The sequence below is a fragment of the Mus musculus genome, chromosome 3 (genome assembly GCF_000001635.26).
Source record: "Mus musculus strain C57BL/6J chromosome 3, GRCm38.p6 C57BL/6J".
NCBI classification, from domain to species: Eukaryota; Metazoa; Chordata; class Mammalia; order Rodentia; family Muridae; genus Mus; species Mus musculus.
The window spans coordinates 116559409-116584514 of record NC_000069.6 but is presented as its reverse complement, the minus strand read 5'-3'; the positions used below and the strand labels follow the sequence as shown (position 1 = coordinate 116584514).

General features: G+C 41.4%; 2 protein-coding genes and 1 pseudogene across 14 annotated transcripts in view; 2 read left to right on the top strand and 1 right to left on the bottom strand.

The window, feature by feature from the left end:
* The window catches only part of Trmt13 (tRNA methyltransferase 13), a 38527-nt gene extending 30073 nt beyond the window's left edge, over positions 1 to 8454 (top strand). For 4 of the 7 annotated variants that reach the window (XM_006501424.2, XM_011240112.2, XM_030252598.1 and 1 more), the window contains 2 exons: positions 1592 to 2021; positions 2905 to 3422. In XM_006501424.2, coding sequence (XP_006501487.1) covers positions 1592 to 2021; positions 2905 to 3103 — 629 coding nt within the window. In that variant the 3' untranslated portion in view covers positions 3104 to 3422. Of the gene's footprint in view, positions 1 to 1591; positions 2022 to 2904; positions 3788 to 7739 lie in introns of those variants that run through there. The other 3 variants (NR_152258.1, NM_030016.3, XM_030252599.1) reach the window with 3 other exon arrangements.
* On the bottom strand, positions 1371 to 21561 carry Lrrc39 (leucine rich repeat containing 39). 7 transcript variants are annotated; one of them, NM_175413.4, is made up of 9 exons: positions 21392 to 21532; positions 18595 to 18785; positions 15651 to 15756; positions 14360 to 14516; positions 13541 to 13677; positions 6951 to 7096; positions 6118 to 6270; positions 4874 to 5010; positions 1371 to 3294 (listed from the first exon to the last, which is right to left on the bottom strand). In NM_175413.4, exons 2-9 carry the CDS (start codon positions 18705 to 18707, stop codon positions 3230 to 3232), a joined length of 1014 nt encoding a protein of 337 aa, NP_780622.1. In that variant the 5' UTR covers positions 18708 to 18785; positions 21392 to 21532; the 3' UTR covers positions 1371 to 3229. The 7 variants fall into 7 exon arrangements, 6 of the variants coding, with proteins under 6 accessions (NP_780622.1, NP_001366559.1, NP_001366558.1 ...); NM_001379630.1 differs by having other exon boundaries at positions 14360 to 14483; NM_001379629.1 differs by lacking the exon at positions 1371 to 3294 and having other exon boundaries at positions 4107 to 5010.
* Gm9761 (predicted gene 9761) lies at positions 22973 to 23888 on the top strand (annotated as a pseudogene).

Genomic DNA, 25106 nt, shown 5'->3' with positions numbered 1-25106 from the left:
TATAACGCAATATAGAGGGACTCATTGAATATTTGAATGACCTTGGCCACCAGCTTGCTGCTTCCTTATGCCTTCTAAGAAGAAGGTCATAAGGTCACTATGAAAGAGTTTGAGCTTGCTAATAATCTTTGTTTCTGAAATAACTTAGTCCTTCTAATATTTTTTCTGATTATTCTCACTTCTTAAAATTATGTTTAAGTCAAATGTAAATTAAACAGAAAATATATTTTGTTAGAAAATAGTAGTTAATAGACGTGGGTGAAGTGGCATACTCAGACTCCCAGATGCTCAGGAAGCTGAAGCAGGAGGATCAGCTGAGCTAAATCAGTCACACTTGAGTCCCTCCACAGTCTGGGCAACATAAGGTCCACTCTCTCATGACAGAGAAGGGAAAAAAAAAGACAGAGACACAGACAGACCATGAAATTACCAAATCAGCTATCACTTTATCAAATAATAGTTACCAATAATGCTTGTTGGCATGATTAAAAAATCAGGTAAGATACATCCATTGTATATCATGGGGTAAGAAATTGTAGAACTACATTTGTTTGTAGGTAATTGGTATGATATGACAATCTAATCAGAGAAAATAGAAGTTTTACAGCATACATTTGCGATCTTTCCAATATTGCCAGCTATACTGTCTGGAAGTTTGGAAGCCTTATTTTGTTTTTAATATATATATTTATTTTTATTTTATGTGTATGGGTGTTTTATCTGCATGCATGGAAGTGCAATGCGTGCATATCTGGTGCCCACAGAGGCCAGAGTGGGTGCTGGATCCCCTGGAACTAGAACCCCTGAGCAGCTTTAAGCCACCCTGTGTGTGCTGGGAACCAAACCTGGCTGTTCTGCAAGAGCAGCAAGAGCTTTCAGCCACCGCCATCTCTTCCGCCCCTAGCATGGCAGTTGTAGTGCTTGCAGCCTCCGTGTTTTGTGTATGCAAGGCATTTAGCAAATACTTGCTGAACAAATGCTGGTGTGCAGGAAAGCTATTCAGCCTGTTTTCCACATTGGAATCTCCCTTTCTCAACTTTTCAATTCATCACTATTTGTTGTGATCAGCCTGCATTTCAAGATTAGCATCTTAGACAGGTGTGCTGGCACACATCTGCAACCCCAACACACCAGGAGATGCACGCAGAGGATCAGGAATTTGAGATCCGCATCAGCTATACAGAACCTATCTCAAAACAAAACAGAAACAAACCAAAAAACTACCCTCTCCAGCCCGGGTCAGTGTTCTAAGTGAAATTACCTTCCTCATTTCTGTCTTTGGGGTTTCTTCACTGTAGCTAGAATAGGAGAAATGCAAGACAATGCAAATAGTTGGACAGAAATTTTTCAAATCATAAGACTTAAGCTTGTTTTAATTTTATTTAAAATAATTTTATTGGGCAAATAAATCACTAGAAAAATTAAGATGGAAAATTTGAGAAAAATGTATAATATCTGGTAGAATTGTTACAGTATATAGCTAAGTAGATTTTTGCTGGTTTGTGTGTTAAGAATGTTTTGCACTAGCCATACTGCTTACTGAACTTTAAAGATGATGCGGTTTGGTGGGGGCACATGATTGTGTTTGCAGATGTTGCATTACGATGTTTGGTTGAAACCTATGCTGCCAGTTTTGAGGAAAAGGATGAAGAACCTTTAGCCAAACGCATAAAGAATGATAAGACAGAAAAAGAAAGTAACACTTTGGCCAAGGAAGGAAGTGAAAAAGATGTCCCAGAGACATGGACCCCGGTGGCTGGCATTGTGATTGCGCTCTGTTGTCACCACAGGTGTGACTGGAGACATTATGTGGGCAAAGAGTATTTCAAGGCTCTTGGACTTGGGGCGGTAGAGTTCTACTATTTCCAGAGAATGAGTAGTTGGGCAACGTGTGGAATGAGGACATCGTTGGAAGGCTCGGATGTTACTCCAGAGAGAAAAGATGCTCAAAGGGATGAGAATGAAGAGCACGATGATGGAGGAGACAGACTCACAGATGGCAACACTGACAGTTTGCCTGGGTAAGTGACGACAGCTACAAACACCATGCTACAGGGAGATACTTTATCCCCGTAAACTAGTCCTCCTGTGGGTGAGACTGCACAGATGCCTCGAACCGTAGATAAAACAGAACCCCACACACTAGCATTGCACTTACCTACTCTGTCCATCTGGTAGTCAAGATGGCTGCACAACGTCTAGCAAGTGGGCAGCACGGTGTGGCTGTGCTAAGGATGCTCATGTGTGAGGCACAGGTTCATTCCCCGGATAGGAAGGAGTGGGTGGCCCATGATTCACCATGCTACTCAGAATGCCACTACCAATGGTTCATTTTCAGAATTTTCCATTGAATATTTTCACACTGATTGACCTTGGCCAGGAGAAACCATAGCAAATAAAACCGAATGGTTGTTTCTTAGTCTTTTGGCTGAGATCAAGTATACAAAGTAAAACTGAAGGAGAAGGATTCTTTTTTTTTTTCCTTAGATGACTGTTATCAAAAATTTAGAAAATATAGCTTACATTCTAATTTTAGAATAAACTAAAACATATTTTAATTGTGATCATAAAGAAAAGTCTTAGATGGGGCTGGAGAGATGACTCAGTGGTCAAGAGCACCGACTGGTCATCCAGAGTTTCTGAGTTCAATTCCCAGCAAGCACATGGTGGCTCACAACCATCTGTAATGGGATCTGATGCCCTCTTCTGGTGTGTCTGAAGACAGTTATTCATATAAACAAAATAAATAAATAAATCTTAAAAAGAAGAAAAGGCGTCTTAGAAGCATCAGACATAGCGCCTAGTACGTGCTGTTGGCTAGTTAGCAGCTTCGTAAATGGCAGTGGCCAAACTTGGTATGAACTTTTACCAAACTTTAAATTTTTGTGTGCTTATTCCATGTAGGATTCTTACTGTTGAAGAAAAGAAGAAAATAGGACATCTTTGTAAACTGCTGATTGACCAAGGCAGACTCCAGTATTTACAGCAGAAAGGCTTCAGTCCTGCCTTACAGTACTATACGGACCCATTGGTGTCTCTGGAAAACGTATTATTAACTGCCGTACCAGCTCATCCGTCATCGCAGGAAAAACATCATCAATGAAAGGAAACATGAACGTGACGTTTGTCTTCCACAAACAAAAAAATTTAAATTATTTTTAAATTATATTTCGATATTCACAAAAATATTCACCAAGTAGTCAAAGTATTCCTTTTCAGCAGGGCTCTTTCAATTACTTTCTCCATCAGAATGTATAGAGCTTGGCATTTGAGTCAGACAGTTGACTTGGTCTTCTGAAAGATATAACACCAGTATATAATTATAGTGTGAACTCTGTGTATTAATCTGGTAAAGGTTTTATTTGATTTTTTTCATTTTTTGAGCTCCAGTTATAATAAACAGTATAAATTTATAACAAGGATCAATCTGAGTGTGAGGCTTTTTTTTTTTTCTTTTTTTCTTTTTTTCTTTTTTCTTTTTTCCCCGAGACAGGGTTTCTCTGTGTAGCCCTCAATGTCCTGGAACTCACTTTGTAGACCAGGTTGGCCTCAAACTCAGAAATCCGCCTGCCTCTACCTCCCAAGTGCTGGGACTAAAGGCGTGCGCCACCACGCCTGAGTGAGGCTTTTTTTTTTTTTCAATATAGGTCTAGAAAGAATAATTGTAATTATCTTGAACACAGACAAATTTAGAAATTTAAGAATTGGCAGCCGGGCGTGTGTGGTGGCACACGCCTTTAATTCTAAGTGTTGAATAAAGTCCATGTTCTCAGTATTTTTCACCCCAGATAAAATTACTTTTGAATTATTACTTGTAGATTATAGAAAACCAGGATAATGAGGAAGGTCTGTTTATGCTCAATGTGGCCCATCTACCACTTGGGAGACAAAAGTAATAATAAGTCTTTTATTTTTTTTTTTTTAAAGATTTATTTATTTATTATATATAAGTACACTGTAGCTGTCATCAGACACACCAGAAGAGGGCATCAGATCTCATTATAGATGGTCGTGAACCACCATGTGGTTGCTGGGATTTGAACTCTGGACCTTTGGAAGAGCAGTCGGGTGCTCTAACCCACTGAGCCATCTCTCCAGCCCAAGTCTTTTATTTTTAACATTTATTTATTTAATGTGAGTACACTGTTGCTCTCTTCAGAGACATCAGAAGAGGACATCAGATCCTGTTACAGATGCTTGTGAGCCACCATGTGGTTGCTGGGAATTGAACTCAGGACCTCTGGAAAAGGAGTCAATGCTCTTAACCACTGAGCCATCTCTCCAGCCCCCAAAAGTAATGATTCTTTAAGAATCAAATGGAGTTGGGGGCCTGGAGAGATGGCTCAGTATCTAGGAGCGTATCCACAAGAAGATGAGCTTTTCCACAGAACCCACATGGCAGCTAAACTGTAACTGCAGTTCCAGGGGATCTGACACGCCGCCCGCATCAGATCTGCATTAGCTCTTCATGCACATGCCGCACAGACATACACACAAAACAAGTTAGTTAAAATCTGCACTGAGGGCAGAGCTGTATCTCAGTGACTGGGTGCTTGCCACAGTGTGAGTCCCAGCCCTGGAGAAGTGGATTTACAGAGAGAAACCAGCAGAAGGGCGTGTCACTTCACATGGTTGTGCGGCAAGTGCCTGGCTGAAGAAGGATTTCCTTCATTCCATTTGAAATGCTGATTTTACGGCGTCTCCCCTAGTACTTATCAAAATTATAAACAGAATCAAAATTCCTTTTCCCTCATTCAGTGTTGGCCAGAATGACCACCGTTTGATAGAAACCCATAAAAGGATGACAAGATAGCACTTGATTGTGTACACATTTTCTTCAAAAATATTTCATCTGGTTGTTCAAACCTCATACCTGTTCTCCGGGACTCTTGTATGTATGCGTGCATAAACTGCAGCCCAAATAACTCCTGTTCTTCCTCTCCATCTGTGTTGTCGCTGGGAGGAAGCGTCACCTCCAGTCTTAGTGGGTTGTCTCGGAAGTTGACAAACCTAACAGTTCACCAGAAAACAGTGTTTTTATAGGTGCCATAGAAGTGCATGTACATATATCTTCCTGGAGAAAGATCAAATGACAGCATATTGAGTTACTACTTTTTAATAGTAATTTTTAACTATTTTTGATAACAGATTATCTTGCTGGGATCTAATAAATCCAAAAATCTGTAAGTTTCTGTGCTAGAAGAATCAGTATCGTCCACAAAAAAATCTTGCGAAGACACAATTAGCTCATAACATGTGAGCAAGTTATATCATAAGTGTATGGTTAATGCTACAAATATAGTTTTTATGGATTGTTATGGATCTGTGCTGTCACCATCAAGTACAAAGTTAAAGGTCGCTAGGTCAGTCAGTGCCGCTAGGTCAGTCAGTGCATGAATGACTGGTTGTGGACGTTTTAGGTTCAGGTATCCATTGCTTCACTCCATCAAGAAAATTACATTTTAGAGAGAATTTTATCGGAGTTCTACTAAGTAGCCCCAATAAAGTCTGCTTTCTATAGGCTATATACATTATCTGTGCCTATATGTAGTTATAAAGAAAGAAAATGATATTCTATTTTTTTAATTTTTGTATTGCAAAGAATGTTTATTAGCAGTAAAAAGAGAGGTATTATATAATATTGTCACCAACAAAAGACATTTCTTTAAATTCATAAATCCCAGTACTGTTTTAGTTTCAAGAACTCTTGAATAAGCTAGATTCATGTTACATGAATCACATTCATGAAATTATTAAATTCCAACATTGGAAAATATGTTTAATTCTTTTCTTTTTGAGCTGAAGAAATAGCTCAATAGTTAAGAGCACACTTGCTGCTTTTCTCCAGGACCCAGGTTCTAATCCCAGAACCCACATGGCAGCCCAAGCCTCTGCGTCCAGTTCTAAGAGATCTAATGCCCTCTTATGCCCTCCATGGACATCAGACACACAAGTAGTACACAGACAAGACATCCATACACAAAAGTAAGTTTTAAATACACACACACACACACACACAGAGTCCTGTAAATCACTACCCAAATGTATTGGTCGGAGTCTGCTTTACTCCATTTTGACCTCTGGAGAAAGTATGGCTGTGCGCTAACACCCGCTTACCTCAGATTCGTCATTTCTTCCATGCAGCCTGGGATATCTTGTAGTTTGTTGTTGCTGAGAACAAGAGTACCCAAGTTTTTCATATTTTTGATTGTCTCTGGCAGGCATGTTATTTCATTCCTCTGCAGCCACAGTGTATGTAAACTTCGCATTCTGGAAAATTAGAGTATGAATAGGATATGAAAAGCTGGACTTGTCATTTGTAACATTTAATTTTTAGATAACTAAATTAATCTATTCACTTATTTATTATTTAACATTCAGTAAAATGAATTTATTGATTTAACAAACTCCATTCTTTCTTATTACCTAATTGCCAGGGAAATTACATCAAGGAATTCACTAAAGATTAGCTTTTATCTGTCGGCAGGAATGAAACCAACATTTGCATGGTCATCTTTTTTCATGTTTTCTAAATGAACAGCTGTAAATGTCACCTAATATGAATCTTAAAATACAGAAACTAGTAATATTCCCATTCTGGGCATAACAATATTGGACTGAGGCCACAATCCCTGGGTTCAAATCCAACTAACGCCACTTGCTGAGACTTGGGCATACATAACAAACGTCTCTGCATCCTTCCCTCATCCTTTTTGTTGCTTAAGAGAAGGGCCTGGCACGCACTATCAGGTGCACATTGTTAATGTTTTGAATGCAGTTTTCCCCTCCCCAGATCCTCCTACATAATAATGAAATCAGGCTACTGAAAGAATGGATTTCAAACTAGTTGGGTCTGTTGTGATTATTCCTAGGCTCCTAGTTGTCTGGTATATTGCTTCTTATTTTTCCTAGGTGGCTTTGGATGATCAGTAGCAGAAAGTCTATCTTACCTGTCTAGTGAGTCAGGAAGCTGTTGCAGGCTGTTGCTTCCCATATCCAGCCACTCGAGGGCAGGCATGTCCAACACAGCATGAGGGATCGTAGTGAACTGATTCATACTCAGGTCAAGGTGAGTGAGTTTTAACAGTTTGCTGAGCTAAGGACGAAGTAAGGATTTTAAGTAATCATCCACAGTGTTATGTAAATTACTAGAAGACACACCCTGATGAGCTATTTCATCTAAAAAGTTCATGTTATGTAGATTTTGTTTAAAGTAGTAGCCCACACACAACAAATCACACATAGAGTTGACTGACTTCCATCATTCCACCTGAGCTTTGTTTAGACACAGGAGTCCACAACAAATAAAATGTAAGGATAATAGAACCTGGGCATCATGGTAAAAAATATAAATCCTATAAATCCTAGAGACTGAGGGCAGCTTGGGCTACAAAGGCAGTGTCTCAGAAAGGTGAGACAGGTAGGTGTGGTGGCTCACGCCTTCAATCCAAGCACTAGAGGCAAAAGGCCACATAGTTCAAGGCCATGTGGTCTATGTGGTGAGTTCCAAGACAGCCAAAGCTACACATCAATATCCTCTCTCAACAAAACAAAACAAGAAAATAACCTGGGCTAAAGTAAAATGAAATAAGAAAAAATTTCAGATACAACTTCTCTTCCAAGATAAATACTTTCCAGGGCTAATAGGACCTGTGTGGCAACAGTGACTGAGAATTCTATGGGAAAACAGTCTTGAAGGTTACAGGTCTGACCAACTTAACTTGTGTTCCCTATTCCAGACACTGAGCTTACTCAATAAGAATTCTGTGATTCGTCACCACGCACAAAGCTCAAGACCAAGTGGATCAAGGACCTCAACATAAAACCAGACACACTGAATCTAATAGAAGAGAAAGTGGGAAAGAACCTTGAATTCATTGGCACAGGGGGAAATTTTCTAAACAGAACTCCAATGGCTCAGGCTCTAAGATCAAGAATTGATAAATGGGACTTCATAAGGCAAAGGACATAGTCAATAAGACAAATTGGCAACCTACAGATTGGGAAAAAAACTTTACTAACCCCACATCTGATAGAGTGCTAATATCCAAAATATATAAAGAACTCAAGAAGCTAAGCCCCCCCCAAAAGAAACCCCAAAAAACAAACCAATCAAAAAATGAGTATAGAACTAAACTGAGAATTCACAACAGAGGAATCTTGAATGGCTGAGAAACACCTAAAGAAATGTTCAAAGTCCTTAGTGATCAGAGAAATGCAAATCAAAATGACCCTGAGATTCCACCAATCAGAATGGCTAAAATCAAAACCTCAGAAGACAACATATGTTGGAGAGGATATGGAGAAAGAGGAACACTCCTCCATTGCTGGTGAGATTGCAAACTGGTACATCCACTCTGGAAATCAATCTGGAGGTTCCTCAGAAAATTGGAAGTAGATCTACCTGAAGATTCAGCAATACCACTCTTGGAAATATACCCAAAAGATGCCCCACCATGCCACAGGAGCACGTGTACCACTGTGTTCACAGCAGGCTTGTTTGTGATAGCCAGAAGCTGGAAACAACCCAGATGCCCCATGACAGAAGAATGGATACAGAAAATGTGGTTCATTTACACAATCGAGTACTACTCAGCTATTAGGAATAAGGACATCCTGAGTTTTGCAGGCAAATGGATGGAACTAGAAAATATCATCCTGAGTGAGGTAACTCAGACCCAGAAGGACATGCATAGTATGTACTCACTAATATGTGGATATTAGCCAAAAAACAAAAAAACAAAAAACAAAAAAATGCAGAATACCCAAGATACAGTCAAAAAGATCAACAAGCTGAAGGGCCCAAGTGAGGCTGCCTCAGTCCCACTTGGGAGGGAGGGACCCAGCAGGGAAAGGGGATTTGGGGAGGGAGTGGGGAACATGATCTGGCATTGGGTAAGGGAAAAGGACTGAAGCCCTGAGGGCCAGCAGAAAGAATGGAAACAGGCAACCTCAGAGGTAGGAGGTTGGGTGACCCTCCAGAAGGCACCAGAGACCTGGGAGGTGAGAGACTCTCAGGACTCAAAGGGAGAGACCTTAGATGAAATGCCCTATATTGGGGAGAACTATTACTGAGGCTATGGAGCCCTCACAAACAGGGACCTACCATGACTCCCTCCAAAAGACCCAACAAGCAGCTGAAGGAGTCAGATGCAGATATTTGCACCCAGCCAATGAACAGAAGCTGCTGACCCCAGTGGTTGAATTAGGGGAAAGCTGGAAGAAGCTGAAGAGAAGGGCAACCCTGTAGGAAGACCAGCAGTCTCAACCTAGACCCCCAAGATCTCTCAGACACTGGACCACCAACCAGGCAGCTGATATGAGGCCCTGACACATATAGAGCAGAAGACTGCCGGGTCTGGGTTCAGTCAGGGAAGATGCACCTAACCCTCAAGAGACTGGAGGCCCCAGGGAGTGGGGAGGTCTGGCTGGGTGGGGGTGGAGGGAGTGGGACATCCTCATGGAGACATCCTCCTAGGGGAGGAGGTATAGGATGTCGAACAGTCGGAGGGTGTTTGTTCCCAGGAGGGGAATAAAATCTGGAGAAAGAAAGAAAGGAAGGAAGGAAGAAAGAAAGAAAGAAAGAAAGAAAGAAAGAAAGAAAGAAAGAAAGAAAGAAAGAAAGAAAGAAAGAAAGGAAGGAAGGAAGGAAGAAAAGGAGGGGGAGGAAGGGAGGAAGAGAGAAAGAAAAAGAAAGAGATAGAAAAGAAAAGAAAAAAGGAAAGAAAAGAAAAGAAGAGAAAAGAAAAGAAAAGAGAAAGAATTCTGCATTTAAGGGCAGTAGCTGACTTCAAGCTCTGTACCACATAGCACTGCGCTCAACCTATGAGTAAGTACATGCTGCTATGGCAATGCTTTCTGTCGCTCTGCTTCTCAGGGCCAGTGCCTGTCCTGAATCAGATATCTGTCATTACTATGAACACTCTTATATCTTGTTTCTATGTGGATATATTTGCATTTCTTTTTTTTGTTGTTGGTTTGTTTTATTTTGTTTTGTTTTTTTCAAGACAGGGTTTCTCTGTGTAACCCTGGCTGTCCTGGAACTCAATCTGTAGACCAGGCTGGCCTCAAACTCAGAAATTCACCTGCCTCTGCCTCCCAAGTGCTGGGAATAAAGGTGTGAGCCACCACTGCCCGGCTTACTTTTCTTTTACTTGTTATTTCCTCTTACTGGTTTTTGTCTCGTTTTTAGAATGTTTGTTGAGAGAGTATCCCTATGTAGCTCTGGCTAGTCAGGAACTGGTAGCCTCAAACTCAACTGCCTCTACCTCCTGAGTACTTCATAAAGGTCTGCACCACCATGCCCAGATCAATTTTAAAATGTATTCATAGTAATGCTCATAGCTCCAGTTTTTAAATCTAAAATACTTCTGTTCCCCACTTTTATGTGAAAAAACTAACTATGTAAATGGTTCACTGTGACACTTAAATAATCATGTTAATGAATAATTATGACAGCCACCACACAAAGGCAGTGCCATTATTTCTGTTTCATGAATAAAATGACTCAAAAAGGGTCATGTAAGTAGATGAACTCAAGATTTTTTTAAAAGATGTATTTATTTTATGTATATGAGTACAATGTCGCTGTCTTCAGACACACCAGAAGAAGGTATCAGATCCTATTACAGATTGCTGGGACTTGAACTCAGGACCTCTGGAAGAGCAGTAAGTGCTCTTAACGGCTGAGCCATCTCATCAGCCCCAGCCAGTGCTCTTAAGCACTGAGTCACCTCTCCAGCCCTGAACTCAAGTTTTTATAGACCTAAAGTCACAAAATTCCTTCCCTCTTTATCTTACTGAACATTTTAAGATATAACTTAATTAACTTTGGTGGCCAACATTCTGTATTTTGAATTCCTTCTGTCCCATCTTCACCGAGTACACAAATACAGAGTTTTTTAGTTATTGCAAAAAGGCAGGATGAGGAGACGGCTTTGGGGGTAAACAGTTCACCATGCATTCATGAGGGCCCGAGTTTGCATTCTCAATACTTAAGTAAAGAGCTGGATGTGAGAGCATTCCTGAAACCCCCGTGCTGGCAAGCAGGAACAGAGGCCAGCAGCTTGTGATTGGGGAAAACACCTGAGCACATCTGGCCTATATGTATGTACGTACGTGTACACACACACACACACACACACACACACACACACACACACACACAAAGCAGCGTGACTCGATTTAGTAGGTCATGCTGTTTCTCCAGCTTCTACATTCAAGGCAAGAATAAAAATGAATTCTTGAAAACTGTTTCAGATTTTTCCAATTGTCAAATGATTCAATGTGAAGTATAAAAAAGTGTTTATGTTATGAAGTAGGTAAAATTTAATGTCTGGCAGAGAAGTCTCCAGTTGCTGGCCCCTCAGTAGTACTAGAATCCCTTTTTATTGTTCTGTTTTCTTGAGACAGGGTCTCACTTTGTAGCATTACCTATCCTGTAATTTGTTATGTAGACCAGGCTAGCCAGGAAAAAGAGATCTACCTGCCTCCACCTTCCAAGTGCTGGGATTTAAAGCCATGACATCTATCTAGAATATTTTTATTGTAGAAGATTGAAAAGATTATAAACCTAACAGCATTATATGTGAAGACAGAAATACAATATAAAAGGATGTGCCCAAGACCACATACATAGCTACTTAGAGGACACACTGTGACATTTAACTGGTCCTGGGCTCAAGATCTCAGAATAGTCTTTCTTCTAGTTCAGCAGCAGTTTCTTCTGATATTGAAACATTCATCCTACAGCGAAGTTTCTTAAACAAGAAGATGAACAATTTAATTTAAATTAGCTCCAGGAAGTACCTGAAACTGACCAGATTCACTAGACCCCTCCAGCCCAAGAGTAATCAATAAAGATGGCCGAGCATCTTCTCAGACAAGCCAAGAATTGTTGCGGGATTAAAATCAAGGAAGACTGAGACCAGACCAGCAGCCTGGAAGAGGTTTACACCAGCTTTGTCACTTGGAAAGGACACTCTCCAACTTGTTGAGCTGCCTGCAGGTTGTGCAGCATGCTCCAGGTTCCCAGCTATGTGAGCTGTCACCTGTGCAGGGGTGGGCTTTGGTAATGCAGCTGTCTGCGAGTTATTTCTGCTCCTATAAGTAACCTCTCGTCTATGTATTCACATAAGGGACCCTGGTGAGACTCATGGTTCACCAAGTTGGACTTCGGTGGTACCTGTCTTTTGGTCTGTTGTGGGCTCCCTCTCTGAGAGTAGACGTGTGTTGCATATCCCCAGGAAACATCTTGTCACACAACATTAAGAATCTAAGATGAAGAGACTGGTTGATAACATGTCCAAGTTATCATAGCTTGTTAGTGACAGAGCCTATTCCAGGAAACAAAATCACAAGTTCTACAAACCATCCGTACTGTCCTTCCTACATATATAAATTGTCCCTGCCGCCATTTTTCTAATGTTTTCATTAAATAAAGCCAACATATGATGAAACACGTGTGCTATGTTCGTAAGAGCAAACTGGGAGGAGGAACTATTACTGATAACATGTCCAGTGGCTTAGGAAAGAAAAGTCTTACTCAAAGAAAATGAAATTATAGCTTTTGTTTAGAATGTTGTTATTTTTCTTAATTTTGATCTTGCAGCGTCATTGTTTTCAACGTGAGGGGAAAAAAGAAACTTCTTGCTGATTCTAAGAGCACTTGTTCTTTTAGAAGGTAGCACAGCTGTCTTTGTCAACCGAATGAAAGGCAGGATGAAATGGGAAGGAGCCCTTCCAATCTGCTCCCTTCTTACCTGGCAAAGCCTAGGACACTACCAGGAAGCACACATCCCACAATGCATGTCTTATGTTCTTTCTGTTTCAGGAGTTAGCACACTATAAAAATCAACCAGGAAAGGAGACTTTCTATGTTCTCATTATCTGCTTTTCATGATACCCACATACATACTTATTCAAAAAAAAGCATTAAGTGGGTTCAAATTCATGGACATAGGCTTCCAATCCTAGCACTTAAAAAACTATGCTGTGAGAATTGGGAGCTTGAAGCCAGCCTAGACATAAAAGAGAGCTCAAAGGCACAGTGAGATAGATATGCAGTAAGATTCTGCCTCACAACAGACAGACAGACAGACAGACAGACAAAAAGCATCAAGGGCTGGGGATGTAGTTCAGTAGCAGAGCGTCTGCTCAGCATGCGTGAGACCCTGGATTCAATCCTTACCATGGCCAAAATAAGCAAGCATGTATGAATTACCACTACACAACCCAGGTTTCTCCTTGTTACAGGAATTTTAAATTAAGTAAATACAGTCCTCAGTCTCCAAAGAGAGAAACTCAGTCATCAAATAATTCAGGACAATGACAAGAATAGAGGAATCTTTTATGCTAAGCAGAGTTTGTCCTAATGAAAGATTTGCCTTCTGGTTAAAAAAAAAAATGCCTTTCACTAAGTATTTCTATTTCTAAAATAAAATTCGTAGCATTGCTTCATGAGTATTTTTTCAACAATCACATGCCTGAGGAACAAACTATTAGTAGATGCAAACAAAAGAGACATTTACATTTTTCTGACCTCTGGTGGGAGGTCACTTATATCTCTGTTCACAGCCAGTTCTAGCTTCTCCAAGCTGGTACAGTTGCTCAGTTCTTTGGGGACAGTCTTGATTTTGTTGTAGCTAAGAATCAGTTCCTGAAGTCTAGTGAGCAGTCCTACACAACAGCAGCAACAATACAGGAAGCAGATGGATCAGTGTTTCCTGCCACCAAGCTCTACTTACATACATACATTACTTGCACATTGGCAAATTCAGTTATTTTCCTCTTCCCTCTTCCCATCTTTCCACGAGGAAGGGGCAGTGGTCTTTCCATTCTGCTTTATCTATACCATGGACTCCGGATCAAGGTGACTGTAGATAGTACAGTCCCTGTCTGCCATGCAACAGAACCTGGGCTTGATCTTCAACACAAACCCCATAAACAGCATACCCCATCCTGAGCAATGGTGTGTGTGTGTGTGTGTGTGTGTGTGTGTGTGTGTGTGTGTGTGTGTGTGTGTGTGTTGGGGGACATTGTCCCACAGCTTGATAAAATTTTCTTTCCTTCTTCAATGTGTTCTAAGATAGTTAACAGGGAAATGTTGTTTTCAACATATACAGAATATTTGGAAATATTCTCACACTGAATTTATCTATCACCCCAATAATTCCAGAAGTTTGGATCATCTGAAGACTTAAGTTAGATGAAACATTTAAAATGTTTCCAAGTTTCAGAGATCTATAAAGATAAGACCTTTATTCCGTGTATTTGGGGATGGGGGGGCTCTGAAAAAAGCGAAGAAAAGCGTGCTGGCAGGTAGATAAAACAGTACGGGAATAAAAGCAGTCTTTCTTACCAATCCCTCGGGGGATCTCTGAAATTGTGTTCCGAGATAAATCTAGCACAATGAGATGCTGGAATCTTCCAATGAATTCAGGAATCTTCAACAATCCGGTCCTGTGAAGTTGCCATTCCTGTAGCTGATTCAGTTTCAGTAAAGAAGAAGGGAGAGTCTAGAGTAAAAGAATATGTGTAAAAGAATCATTCCATTGCCTGAACTATTTATTATAGCTAGTGTGTACCACACTGCTGGGACAGTATGGACCTGTAGAAGCGCTTGAGGACAGCTGTCCCTTGATGGGCAACATCTCCAGGTATTTGTGCTACTTCTATTCCTAGAACCTTGACTTTTATTATGTTTTAATTGTTAAAGATTTATTCTCACTTTTTTTACAAGTTATTATTTATTTACTTTATCATTTATTGCTAAATCTTCACATCTCAAGCATAGTATAATAAACAAAAATGCCATATTTCGACCAATAATGGACACACAGAGTCTGTCCTAATGGACTCTTGTTGTATTAGACTATCCAAGAATATATACATAATTGAAAATGTGAATATTTCAGGCCAGGTGGTGGTGGCACACACTTTTAATCCCAGCACTAGAGAGGCAGAGGCAGGTGGATTTCTGTAGCTAGCCTGGCCACACAAAGAAACACTTTCTTAAAACCACCCCCAACACACACACACACACACACACACACACACACACACACACACAGGGAGAGAGACAGAGACAGAGACAGAGACAGAGAGAGACAGAGACAGAGAGAGACAGAGACAGAGAGACAGAGAAAGAATTATAATATTCAAAAAAATCATTTCAGTAATTTGGAAGTCAATTCAGTAAATTGGAGTAATTTCTCTTCCACTTTTATTAGTAAGTCTTTTAAGAGTTTGTTTGTTTTGAGATAGGGTTTCTCTACAGAGATCTGGCTAGCCTAGGACACTGTGTAGACCAGGCTGGCTTTGAACTAACATATCCACCTGCCTCTGCCTCCCAAGTGCTACGATTAAAGGTATGAACCACCACTTCTAGCCTATTTTTTTAGTTGTTTTAATCCTGTAAAAAAAGAAGGATTTAGAAAAATACCTAAGAGACTTGAGTTCAGGTGGGCAGGAGCAAAGACACTCGTTGACAAACAATCCATACGTTTTCTGTTTCCCTTCTGTTGTTCATGTTGTCCAGATTCACTCATTCTGAGGAGAATTCCTAACTATCCAAGTCTTCACTACAGTCTTAGCGTATGCTCTCAGGCCCTCAAGTGACACAGAAGTATGTCCAGAGCTTCTACACTTACCTTCCATTCTTCTTTCTCTATCCTTAAAATGACTCTTCCATCTTCCCTGGTCACCTTCTCTTTCAGCTTAGTTAAACTTACTCGGTCTTCCCAGATCCGCACTAGCCTAAGACAGCAGAACATCTTTTACTCATAGGTAATGACAAAATAACATGAAAAGGCCTGATGCAGCAGTGAAAGAAATAGAGGACAGATGTCCCTTGATGGGCAACGTCTCCAGGTGCTCTGTGCTACTTCTACTCCTAGAATCTTGGCTCTTATCATTTAATGGTTAAAAATCTATTCTCTCCATTATACAAGGTACTACTTATTTTTACTTTATCGTTTACTGCTAAATCTTCGCATTTCAACCATAGTATAATAAACAAAAATATTTTGGCCATGCCATAGGTGAATTTGAGAGAGCAAAGGGTAAAGGGTAGATGGGAGGAGCTGAAGGGAAGAAAGACAAGAGGGGGGTGTAATTATTTGTGATTTTGAAAAAAATCACCGCTGAGCCAGTGTCATTAGATATCAGATGAGGGCTGGAGAGATGGCTCAGCGGTTAGGAGCACCGAATGTTCTTCCAGAGTGCCTGCTTGGGTTCAATCCTCAAAACTCACATGACAGCTCACAAGTTTCTGTAACTTCAAGATCTCACACCCTCACACAGACATACATACAGACAAAATACAAATGCACATAAAATAAATAAATCGGGGGAAAGAAAAGGCTGGAGAGATGGCTCGGTGGTTAAGAGTATTGACTGTTCTTCCACAGGTCCTGAGTTCAATTCCCAGCCATGATGGCTCACAACCATCTGTAATGGGATCTGATTCCCTTTTCTGGTGTGTGTAAAGACAGATCAATCATGTACATAAAAACCCAACAAACATTTAAAAAGAAAAATTGTTTACAAAGAAAAAGAAATCAGATGAAAGGTTGCTTTGCAAAAATTATAAATGTGGTCAGCACCACAAATGTCCTGTTGTAACGTAGTCACTCCTTTGGGAGTTGTCCTTTTCCCAGTTACTCCCCCTTCTGTACATGGCATTTTACATTCTAAAGAAAATGTGTTCTTAAGAGTTTGAGATATTAACTGATCTTTCCTTAGATTTTTTTTTTCATTGTTGAGGATTGACTCTAGTCCTAATGCATGCTAGGGAAGTGTGCTACCAGGTTTCTTTAGACTCACAGAACCCAGAAGGTCTCATGACCATCACACGACATTGTGTGTGATGTCTCTATTGTTGTTGATATTGTTGTTGTTGATGATGATGGTGGTGATATTTTGAGACAGTTCTCCCTATGTAACTCCTTATTAGACTGGAACACACAGAGATCTGCTTTCTTCTGCCTCCTTATTTAGTTCTGTGTATCAACTAAGCAAAGCATGTGTATTGATGGGAAGATTATCTTCTAGGAAAATAGCAAGTTTGAGGAATTACAGGCACTGGCCCAAGGCAGTCAAGGTCATCAAGGCTAGAGGTTAAGAAGACACGCGTTTCCATCCTAGAAGAAGAGCCTGGGCAGCATGCAATCTTTCTGCTTAGTGTTCCTGGCTCCTCCTTTCTCTATAAATGTATTTTTTTTAAATGCATGTGTGTACATGTCCATGTGTTTGTGCACATCTGTGGACAGTGCAGGTACATGTGTGTAGAAGCCACAGGACTGTACCAGTGCCATCCTCAGAAACTCCCAGGAGAAATACACCTCAGTTTAGACAATATCTTCCATTATCTTGGAACATTGAGGTAATTACCAATTAGACTAGCCTGGCTGATCAGGGTGCCCCAGGGATCCTCCCTGGCACTGGAATTATATGCTTAGAGCCACTATGCCTGGCTTGACTATGTGAGTGTTGAGAATTGAACTCAGGTCCTCAGGGTTGTAAGTCAAGTCCTTGGCCAACCGAACAATCTCCCCAACCCCTCCAATCTTTCCTGGCCCAGCTGCTTCAGTACTCTGTGGCTGGGAAGAGACACCATGACCAAGGCAACTCTTATAAAAGAAAGCATTTAACTTGGGGCTGGCTTACAGTTCTAGAGGTTGGTAGTCCATGCTCATCATGGGGGGAGGCAGACAAAAATGGTGATGGAACATCAGCTGAGAGATTTTTACCTCCTGGTCACAGGTAGCAGGCAGAGAGGAGGGACGGGGGGAGGGGGGGAGAGGGGAGAGGGGAGAAGGAAGAGGGGAGAGGGAGGTAGAAGGAAGGGGGAGGAGGAGGGGATAGAAGGAGGAAGACTGGGCCTAGCATTGGCTTTTGAAACCTCAAAGTGACCCACCTTTTCCAGCAAGGCCACACCTACTCTATCAAGGCCACACCTCTAAATCCTTCCCAAACAGTTCCATTATAACTGAGAACCACTCATTCAAACATAGGAGCCTCTGGGAGCCATTCTCATTCAAATCACCACACCCTCTAAACAGTTTTTCATGTACCAGGGTTCAACTCTGCAGCACTCACATGGTAGTTCATTATCATCTATAATTCCAGTCCCGGGGGCTCTAACACCCTCTTCTGGCCTCTGCGGGCTCTGCATGCAAGAGGTACACAGACATACATGCAGGCAAAACAACCACACATATAAGAATAATAATGAGAAAAAAAAATAAAGACTCTTTTATGGGTTGGAGAGATGGCTCAGTAGTCAAGAGCACTTGATTGTCTTCCAGATGGCCTGAATTCAGTTCCCAGCACCCACAGGGCAGCTCACAACTGTCTGCAACTTCAGTTCTAGCAGATCCAGTGCCCTCTTCTGGTCTCTATGGGTACCTGCACAAATATGGATAGACTTACATGCATACACTCATATACATAAAATAAAACTACTTAAAGAAGAATATCTTGTGTTTTCAGCACATAAAAAACCTGTCAAATTCAATGAGGCTCTTACTAAATGGTCGTTTTCAAATCTGAGCTTATGGGTTTTCTCTAATCTAAAACAACGTCACAGCATACTTATGCTGAAATTCCTTCTCCCGCTTCACGTCTTCATGGTGTTTCTTTATTCTTTCTTCCCAGACTTCCTTTACAGCACTGACGGCCCCGGTACAAACCGCACTTTCTGTCATGATTTTCCCACATTGTAGTCAAGTCATCTACTTCATTACGTTCTGAAGAGCTGAGTCACAGGACACCTCAGTAAAGACCTAAGTATACCAGACAGGGGAAAGACATCATGTTTCAGAATATTAATGATTGATAACAATCATGAGAGGTGATGTTTGCGTCCAGCTATTCCACATATATTTGCATGCCATATCTTATTTTATTATTTTACTTATTTATTTATTTATTTATTTATTTATTTTGGCTTTTTGAGACAGATTTTTCTGTACAGCCTTGGCTATCCTGGAACCTACTCTGTAGTCCAGGCTGGCCTCGAACTCCACTCCACCTGCCTCTGCCACTCAAGTGCTGGGATTGAAGGTGTGTGCCCCCACAGCCCATACCTTATTTTAAACCCATGTAAACTATGATGTGAGTATTTTTGTTGCCTTTAGTATTCATATGAGGAAGCTAACCCTCAAGGGAGCACACATGGTTGGAACAGGAACTGCTGTCCAATCCGCTTCCTTTGTTACCATGTCGTCCATGATAATGAAAACCTGCAACCAGACTTGCATCCAGCTATGGGAAAGTAATTAAGCTACGATACATTAGGCAAGTCTGGGGCCCTCAAGATGGCTCCACAGGTAAAGGTGGTTGCCACCAGCCTGACAGCATGCAGAGGCCCCAGGCCCCAGCTGTGTCTACAACATAAGGCTTCCTACAAGGAAATCAATTAAGCCTGGTTTTGTTTTGTTTTAAGATGGCTGGAGAGACAGCTCCATAACTAAGAGCGTTTGCTCCTCTCCTGGGGACTGAGGCTTGGTTCCCAGCATCCATATCCTGACGTTCCCACTGCCTATCTCCAGTTCATGGGGATCTGATGCCTTCTCCTGACCTCCAAAGGCATCCACACACATGTGGTATACAATTTCACAGAAATACATATGTGGTATACAATTCCACAGAAATGCACACAGAAATACATCTGTGGTATACAATTCCACAGCAATGTACACAGGAATACCTATGTTTTAGAAATAACAAAGTAAGTAGATAACTGTTTTGCATTTTTATGAGAAAGAGTAGGAGAACTTTTAGGAAACAGGAGACGGCTTGTGCAGAAGACAGAGAGTACAGTAGCAGAGGCCACAGGAAATGTGGCTGTGACCAGCGTGTGCTCCACGTGTGCATCACGATGTTGTGGAGAAACCCGTTGTTTGCATCTAACATTTAATAAGAAGGAAGAAAAAGAGGCAACCAAGTAAAACCAGCAAGGTAGGAAAAGCCCAGGAAATCCAAATGGCAAAAACAAAACAAAACAAAACAAAACAAAACAAAACAAAACAAAAACCCACAGACTGTACTTAGCCTTAAGATTCTATAGATTAAACCATAGTAAACTATCTATACATACCTCATCAAAATGGCCAATTGTACTAGACTGACTCTACCAACTATTGGTGAAAGTTTGGGTGAGAGGATTCCCCCAGTGCTTTGCATTGGTGGAACTGTGAGTTGGTTGTAACTACTTTCAAAGAGCATAGGTGATATACGAGGTATAGACATTCCTGCTCACTATGAACAAGTGTCCCCCAACAATGATTTTTCAAAATAGTATAATAATTAGTAATAATAATAATAAAATGAATGCATCATGGAATTTTGCTTTTTCATGGATACCTTCATTTGGCCCAGGACGTTTGGCTAATCATGTCTAAATTGTAGAATTAGAATTAAAATTATTTGAGGCTCATGGAGGCAGTCAGAAAAGGAACCCGAAAAGAGCTGTCAGAAGAAAACTTTGGGTTGCTTTGTCATCTACAATATGCAGAGTATTACTTAGAGAGGGATGTGAGCAGAGTGCGCGGAGCCCACAGACAGGAGCTGAGTGTGAGATCTTTCTGCAGTCAAGAGACCTTGGGATCAGGCATAATAGTATATGTCTGTTGATGGGCTGATGCAGGAGGATGGTACGTTTGAGAGCAGCTTAGGTACACCACAACACCTTACCAAAATAGGAAAGAAGGAAGGAAGGAAGGAAGGATAAAAAAGGAAAGAAAGGAAGTCAGGAAAGAATGGACAAATAAGAGAAGAGAGTGGGAGGTGGAAGGAGGAGCCTTGAAGAACATGTACTGGGGACCTTACTGCCTGGACATGTCACCTAGAATTTATTGTATCAGATGTTAATAAAGCTGATGTATGTACTAAATACTTTCAACCATATACAATTAAAATATTTCATGAATGCAAGCTATCTCCGTATTGCATTATCTTTATATAAACTCTCATTTGTTAACTTATTTCATTGCTTGACATTAAATATTGGTCATCTCTAATACTAATTTCCTTAACATGACAGATTTGCTTCAGAAAAAAAACAAGTTTGTAACAAGGCATTTCTGCATCTAGCTCCTTTGTGAAGGAAAGGCACACAGCACAGCAGCGAGCTAAGTGTGTCAATGACACGGTGGGGCAGCTGCTTTCAAAAGTTAAACAACTGAAGAAACACAACCTTAAACTCTAACTTTCAGGAAGCCTATCTCCTGTGTCCCAGAGGACGACGGCTAGGTAAGTGACCACAGCCCCCTTACAAGGCTCAGAAGTTATATCTGTGATCAGCTGATAAACTTTTTCAGTGAGATCGTCACCTGTAATTTCTTTAAGCAGAAGGAACGGAGGAAAATTGTTTCGGAAAAGCACTTACCATAGGGGGTTGCTGCAGCCAACATGCCCAGAGCTCCCTGATTCTCAGCTAGAATCAGATCCAAGGTGATTTTTTTTTCCCCCAGTGTGGCTCCAAATGACTAAAACTCTGTCGGGCTGTGACCAAGTGAAAAGTCATGTCAGCCTACTTCTAATTTTAGCTCCTGGACAAGGCTGAGAATAGCAAGAGTCACGTGGGGCTTCTGTGCAAAGGTTCAACTGATAATGTACGTGAGTGCGTTCCTACAGACACCAGGGAAGTCTCTGATAATGTACGTGAGTGTGTTCCTACAGACACCAGGGAAGTCTCTGATAATGTATGTGAGTGTGTTCCTACAGAAACCAGGGAAGTCTCTGATAATGTACATGAGTGTGTTCCTACAAACACCAGGAAAGTCTCTGGGAGAACCATTTCTTTTTAAATTAATTTAAATTTTTTAACTGTGTGTGTGTGGGGGGGGTGTTTTGTGTGCATGTATGGCTGTGTGCCACATGCATGCAGTGCCCTGCAGGCCAGAAGAACTTGTTGGGTCTCCTGGAACTGGAGTGATGGATGGTTGTGTGCTATCACATGGATGCTGGGAAATGACCCTGGGTCTCCTGCAGGAGCAAGTGCTCTTAAGCACTGCACCATCTCTCCGGCCTCTTGGAGGGAGAACAATTTCTAAGTGCCAGAAAAGAATTCTTTCTAAAAGTCCGTCCACTTTTCATGACTTACAGATCTTACATACTTAACAGAACATAGTGGATCTGTTGGAAGCAAAGCAACTTCAAAATACACTGATGTGCAACAGGACAAAGCCCCTCACTACCTTGAAGTAAAAGCCCCAGTGCTTCAGATGAATGAATAGGGAAGGTGTGGCGAGGAACCGCAATTTGTGCTGCACCTAAGCTTCAGTTTCAGGGAGAAATGGTTGACTGAAGCCCTGTCCAGTCCACCTCCTTCTGCTATCAGGTACACTCTCAAGCCTAGGACTTCAGACTTAATTAACTTTCCATTTTTAACTCTCAGCTCCCACAGACAGGACCTAATTCCATGTTCTTAAGAATTATACATACAGCCAGGTGGTAGTGGAACACACTTTTAATTCCGGCACTCCAGGGAAGCAGACACAGGCAGATCTCTTTGAGTTTGAGACCAGCCTGGTCTACAGAGCTAGTTCTAGGACAGCCAAAGCTACACAGAGAAACAGTGTCTTGAAACCTCTCACACCAAAAAAGACAATTATACTCTTAGCTTTTAAAAATCTGTACACATCTGTACACAGATAAAATATAAGAGGTAAAACTGAAAGACCTCCGAAGGGAGTCCCTCACTCAAGTCTCGGGATAATAGTGGACCCCCAAGAACTCATGAGAGACCAAACTTGATGCAAACCACAGGAGGCTTTATTCGGGAAAACCAGAGCTCTGGGGACGACTCATATCTCACGCAGGGGTAGAGGAGTCAACCCCGAGGGGACAGGGGTCCCAGGTTTTATAGGCCCTCAGGGGGGAAAGGAGAAGGGGGAGAGTAGGGGATTTCCAGATCTAAACAATGTCTATTCTAAAATGATTGATTCCTCAAGAAATGGGTATGGGGGCCATTTCGTGACGCCGCGGGACCGAGAATCTGTAGGAGCAGAGCCAGAGGGAAGCGGGTGGGCCTGTCGGAGCGTTAGGATTTGAGCTTGGGCCTTTTGAACCCAGGATCTCGAAATGCATCGTGATTCCTGTCCCTTGGATTGTAAGGTTTATGTAGGTAATCTTGGAAATAATGGAAACAAGACTGAATTAGAACGGGCTTTTGGCTATTATGGACCACTCAGAAGTGTGTGGGTTGCTCGAAACCCTCCTGGCTTTGCTTTCGTCGAATTTGAGGATCCCCGAGATGCTGCTGATGCTGTCCGGGAACTAGATGGAAGAACACTGTGTGGCTGCCGTGTAAGAGTGGAACTGTCGAATGATGAAAAGAGAAGTCGGAATCGTGGGCCGCCTCCCTCTTGGGGTCGTCGTCCTCGAGATGATTACCGCAGGAGGAGTCCTCCACCTCGGCGCAGATCCCCAAGAAGGAGAAGCTTTTCCCGAAGCCGGAGCAGGTCACTTTCTAGAGATAGGAGAAGAGAAAGGTCTCTGTCTCGTGAGAGAAATCACAAGCCGTCTCGATCCTTCTCTAGGTCTCGTAGCTGATCTAGGTCAAATGAAAGGAAATAGAAGATCAGTTTGCAAAAGTGGTGTACAGGAAATAACTTCATCTGACAGGAGTATGTACAGGAAATTAAAGTTTTGTTTGAGACTTCATAAGCTTGGTGCATTTTTAAGATGGTTTAGCTGTTTAAATTTGTTTTGTCTCTTGGAACAGTGACACACAAAACAATGTAATTCTCTATGGTTTTCAGATGGATCATAAGAGGCACGTGATATCAAGAATTGTTACTTTACAATGTTCCCTTAAGCAAGATTTAATTTTCTTTGAATTTTAGTTTTTCATAGACTGAAATAAACCTAGGTCCTGCCCAAAAAAAAAAAAAAAAAAAAAAAAAAAGAAATGGGTATGGGAGGGAAACAAGGAAAGAGTCTAATGAAGGTGCAGCAACTACGGATTGGCCCCGACTGTGGTTGCTGGGGAGATTTTCCGACTCTATCCCAGCAACCAATATAGCAACCAATATCATAAACACCTGGCAGTGAGGTGCAGCAGTGGGCACACACCTGGGTTCAAGGAACGGTCAGAACATTGGCAGACACACGGGTTCAAGGAGCAGCCAGAGCATTGTGCACCTCTATTTTTCTAAATCAGTGAAGCTATTTCTACTGACAATGAAATCTATTTTGCCAGTTGCAGGGCTTCTGTGACCTTTTACACTCTGTCAGGATCTTTCAAAACTATCTAATTTTTATGTTATGTCTACACACAGACGCATACACAATGCTTTAGTGCTGTGCTAGAACACAGGATCTTGCCGTATGCTTGATATGCACTCTACCACTGAGCCACACCCACAGCTCTTCAGAACTCTATAATATCATGTTCTGTTAGCATATATTGTTTCTACAAAAATAATGGGTTTCATCGAGTTTTCTCCATAAAGACCAACCTAGTCTACATGAGACCCTGGAGACAGAGACAGAGAGACTGAGATATTTATCCCCAGATTGTTTTCTGAGGGCTATCCTAAAGCACACTTCCTACCAGAGAATAAGTGTTTCCATATTGTCTTCAACACTTACCTTCCATCTGATCCTCCTGCATCAGCCGGGGTGCTAGGGCTAAGGGCATGCTGGGTTTTACATGGTGATTCCATGCAATCTGGGCAAGCACCGTCAACTGAGCTACATCCCAGACCTTCCCCGTATGTTGAATGAGGTATCAAGTGCACAACAAATTAAAAGGAGGTGTTTATTCTGCTTCATATTGGTGGGCCACTTTCAGTTCTATGGAAATAATTAATCTTTCCCAAGAAATTAGTGTGAATTATGCAACACTGTTTTCTGGTATTGGCCCAGCTTTTGAGAAAATCTTATGATCAGTTTGAAAAAAATCAACCATCTTCTCCTTTTTTTCTTTCTCCAAGGGTTTATTTCATGTGTATGAGTGTGTCACCTGCGGATATGTCTGCGGTGCCCAGAGAGGTCAGAAGATGGCACCTGATTTTCTGGAACTGGAGCTACAGATCGGATATGAGCCATCCCGTGGGTGGTCGGGAAAGCAACCTTGTTTTGTCGTCAGAGCAACA

Excerpts from the sequence above, each read along its gene's own strand:
- Lrrc39 (NM_001379629.1), bottom strand. The coding sequence starts at position 18,707 with ATGACAGAAAGTGCGGTTTGTACCGGGGCCGTCAGTGCTGTAAAGGAA. Across the intron at positions 13,678-14,359 it reads AGAGATCCCCCGAGGGATTG|GACTGCTCACTAGACTTCAG; the intron begins GTAAGAAAGACT and ends GCTGTTGTGTAG. Across the intron at positions 7,097-13,540 it reads TAAGTGACCTCCCACCAGAG|CTCAGCAAACTGTTAAAACT; the intron begins GTCAGAAAAATG and ends CTTCGTCCTTAG.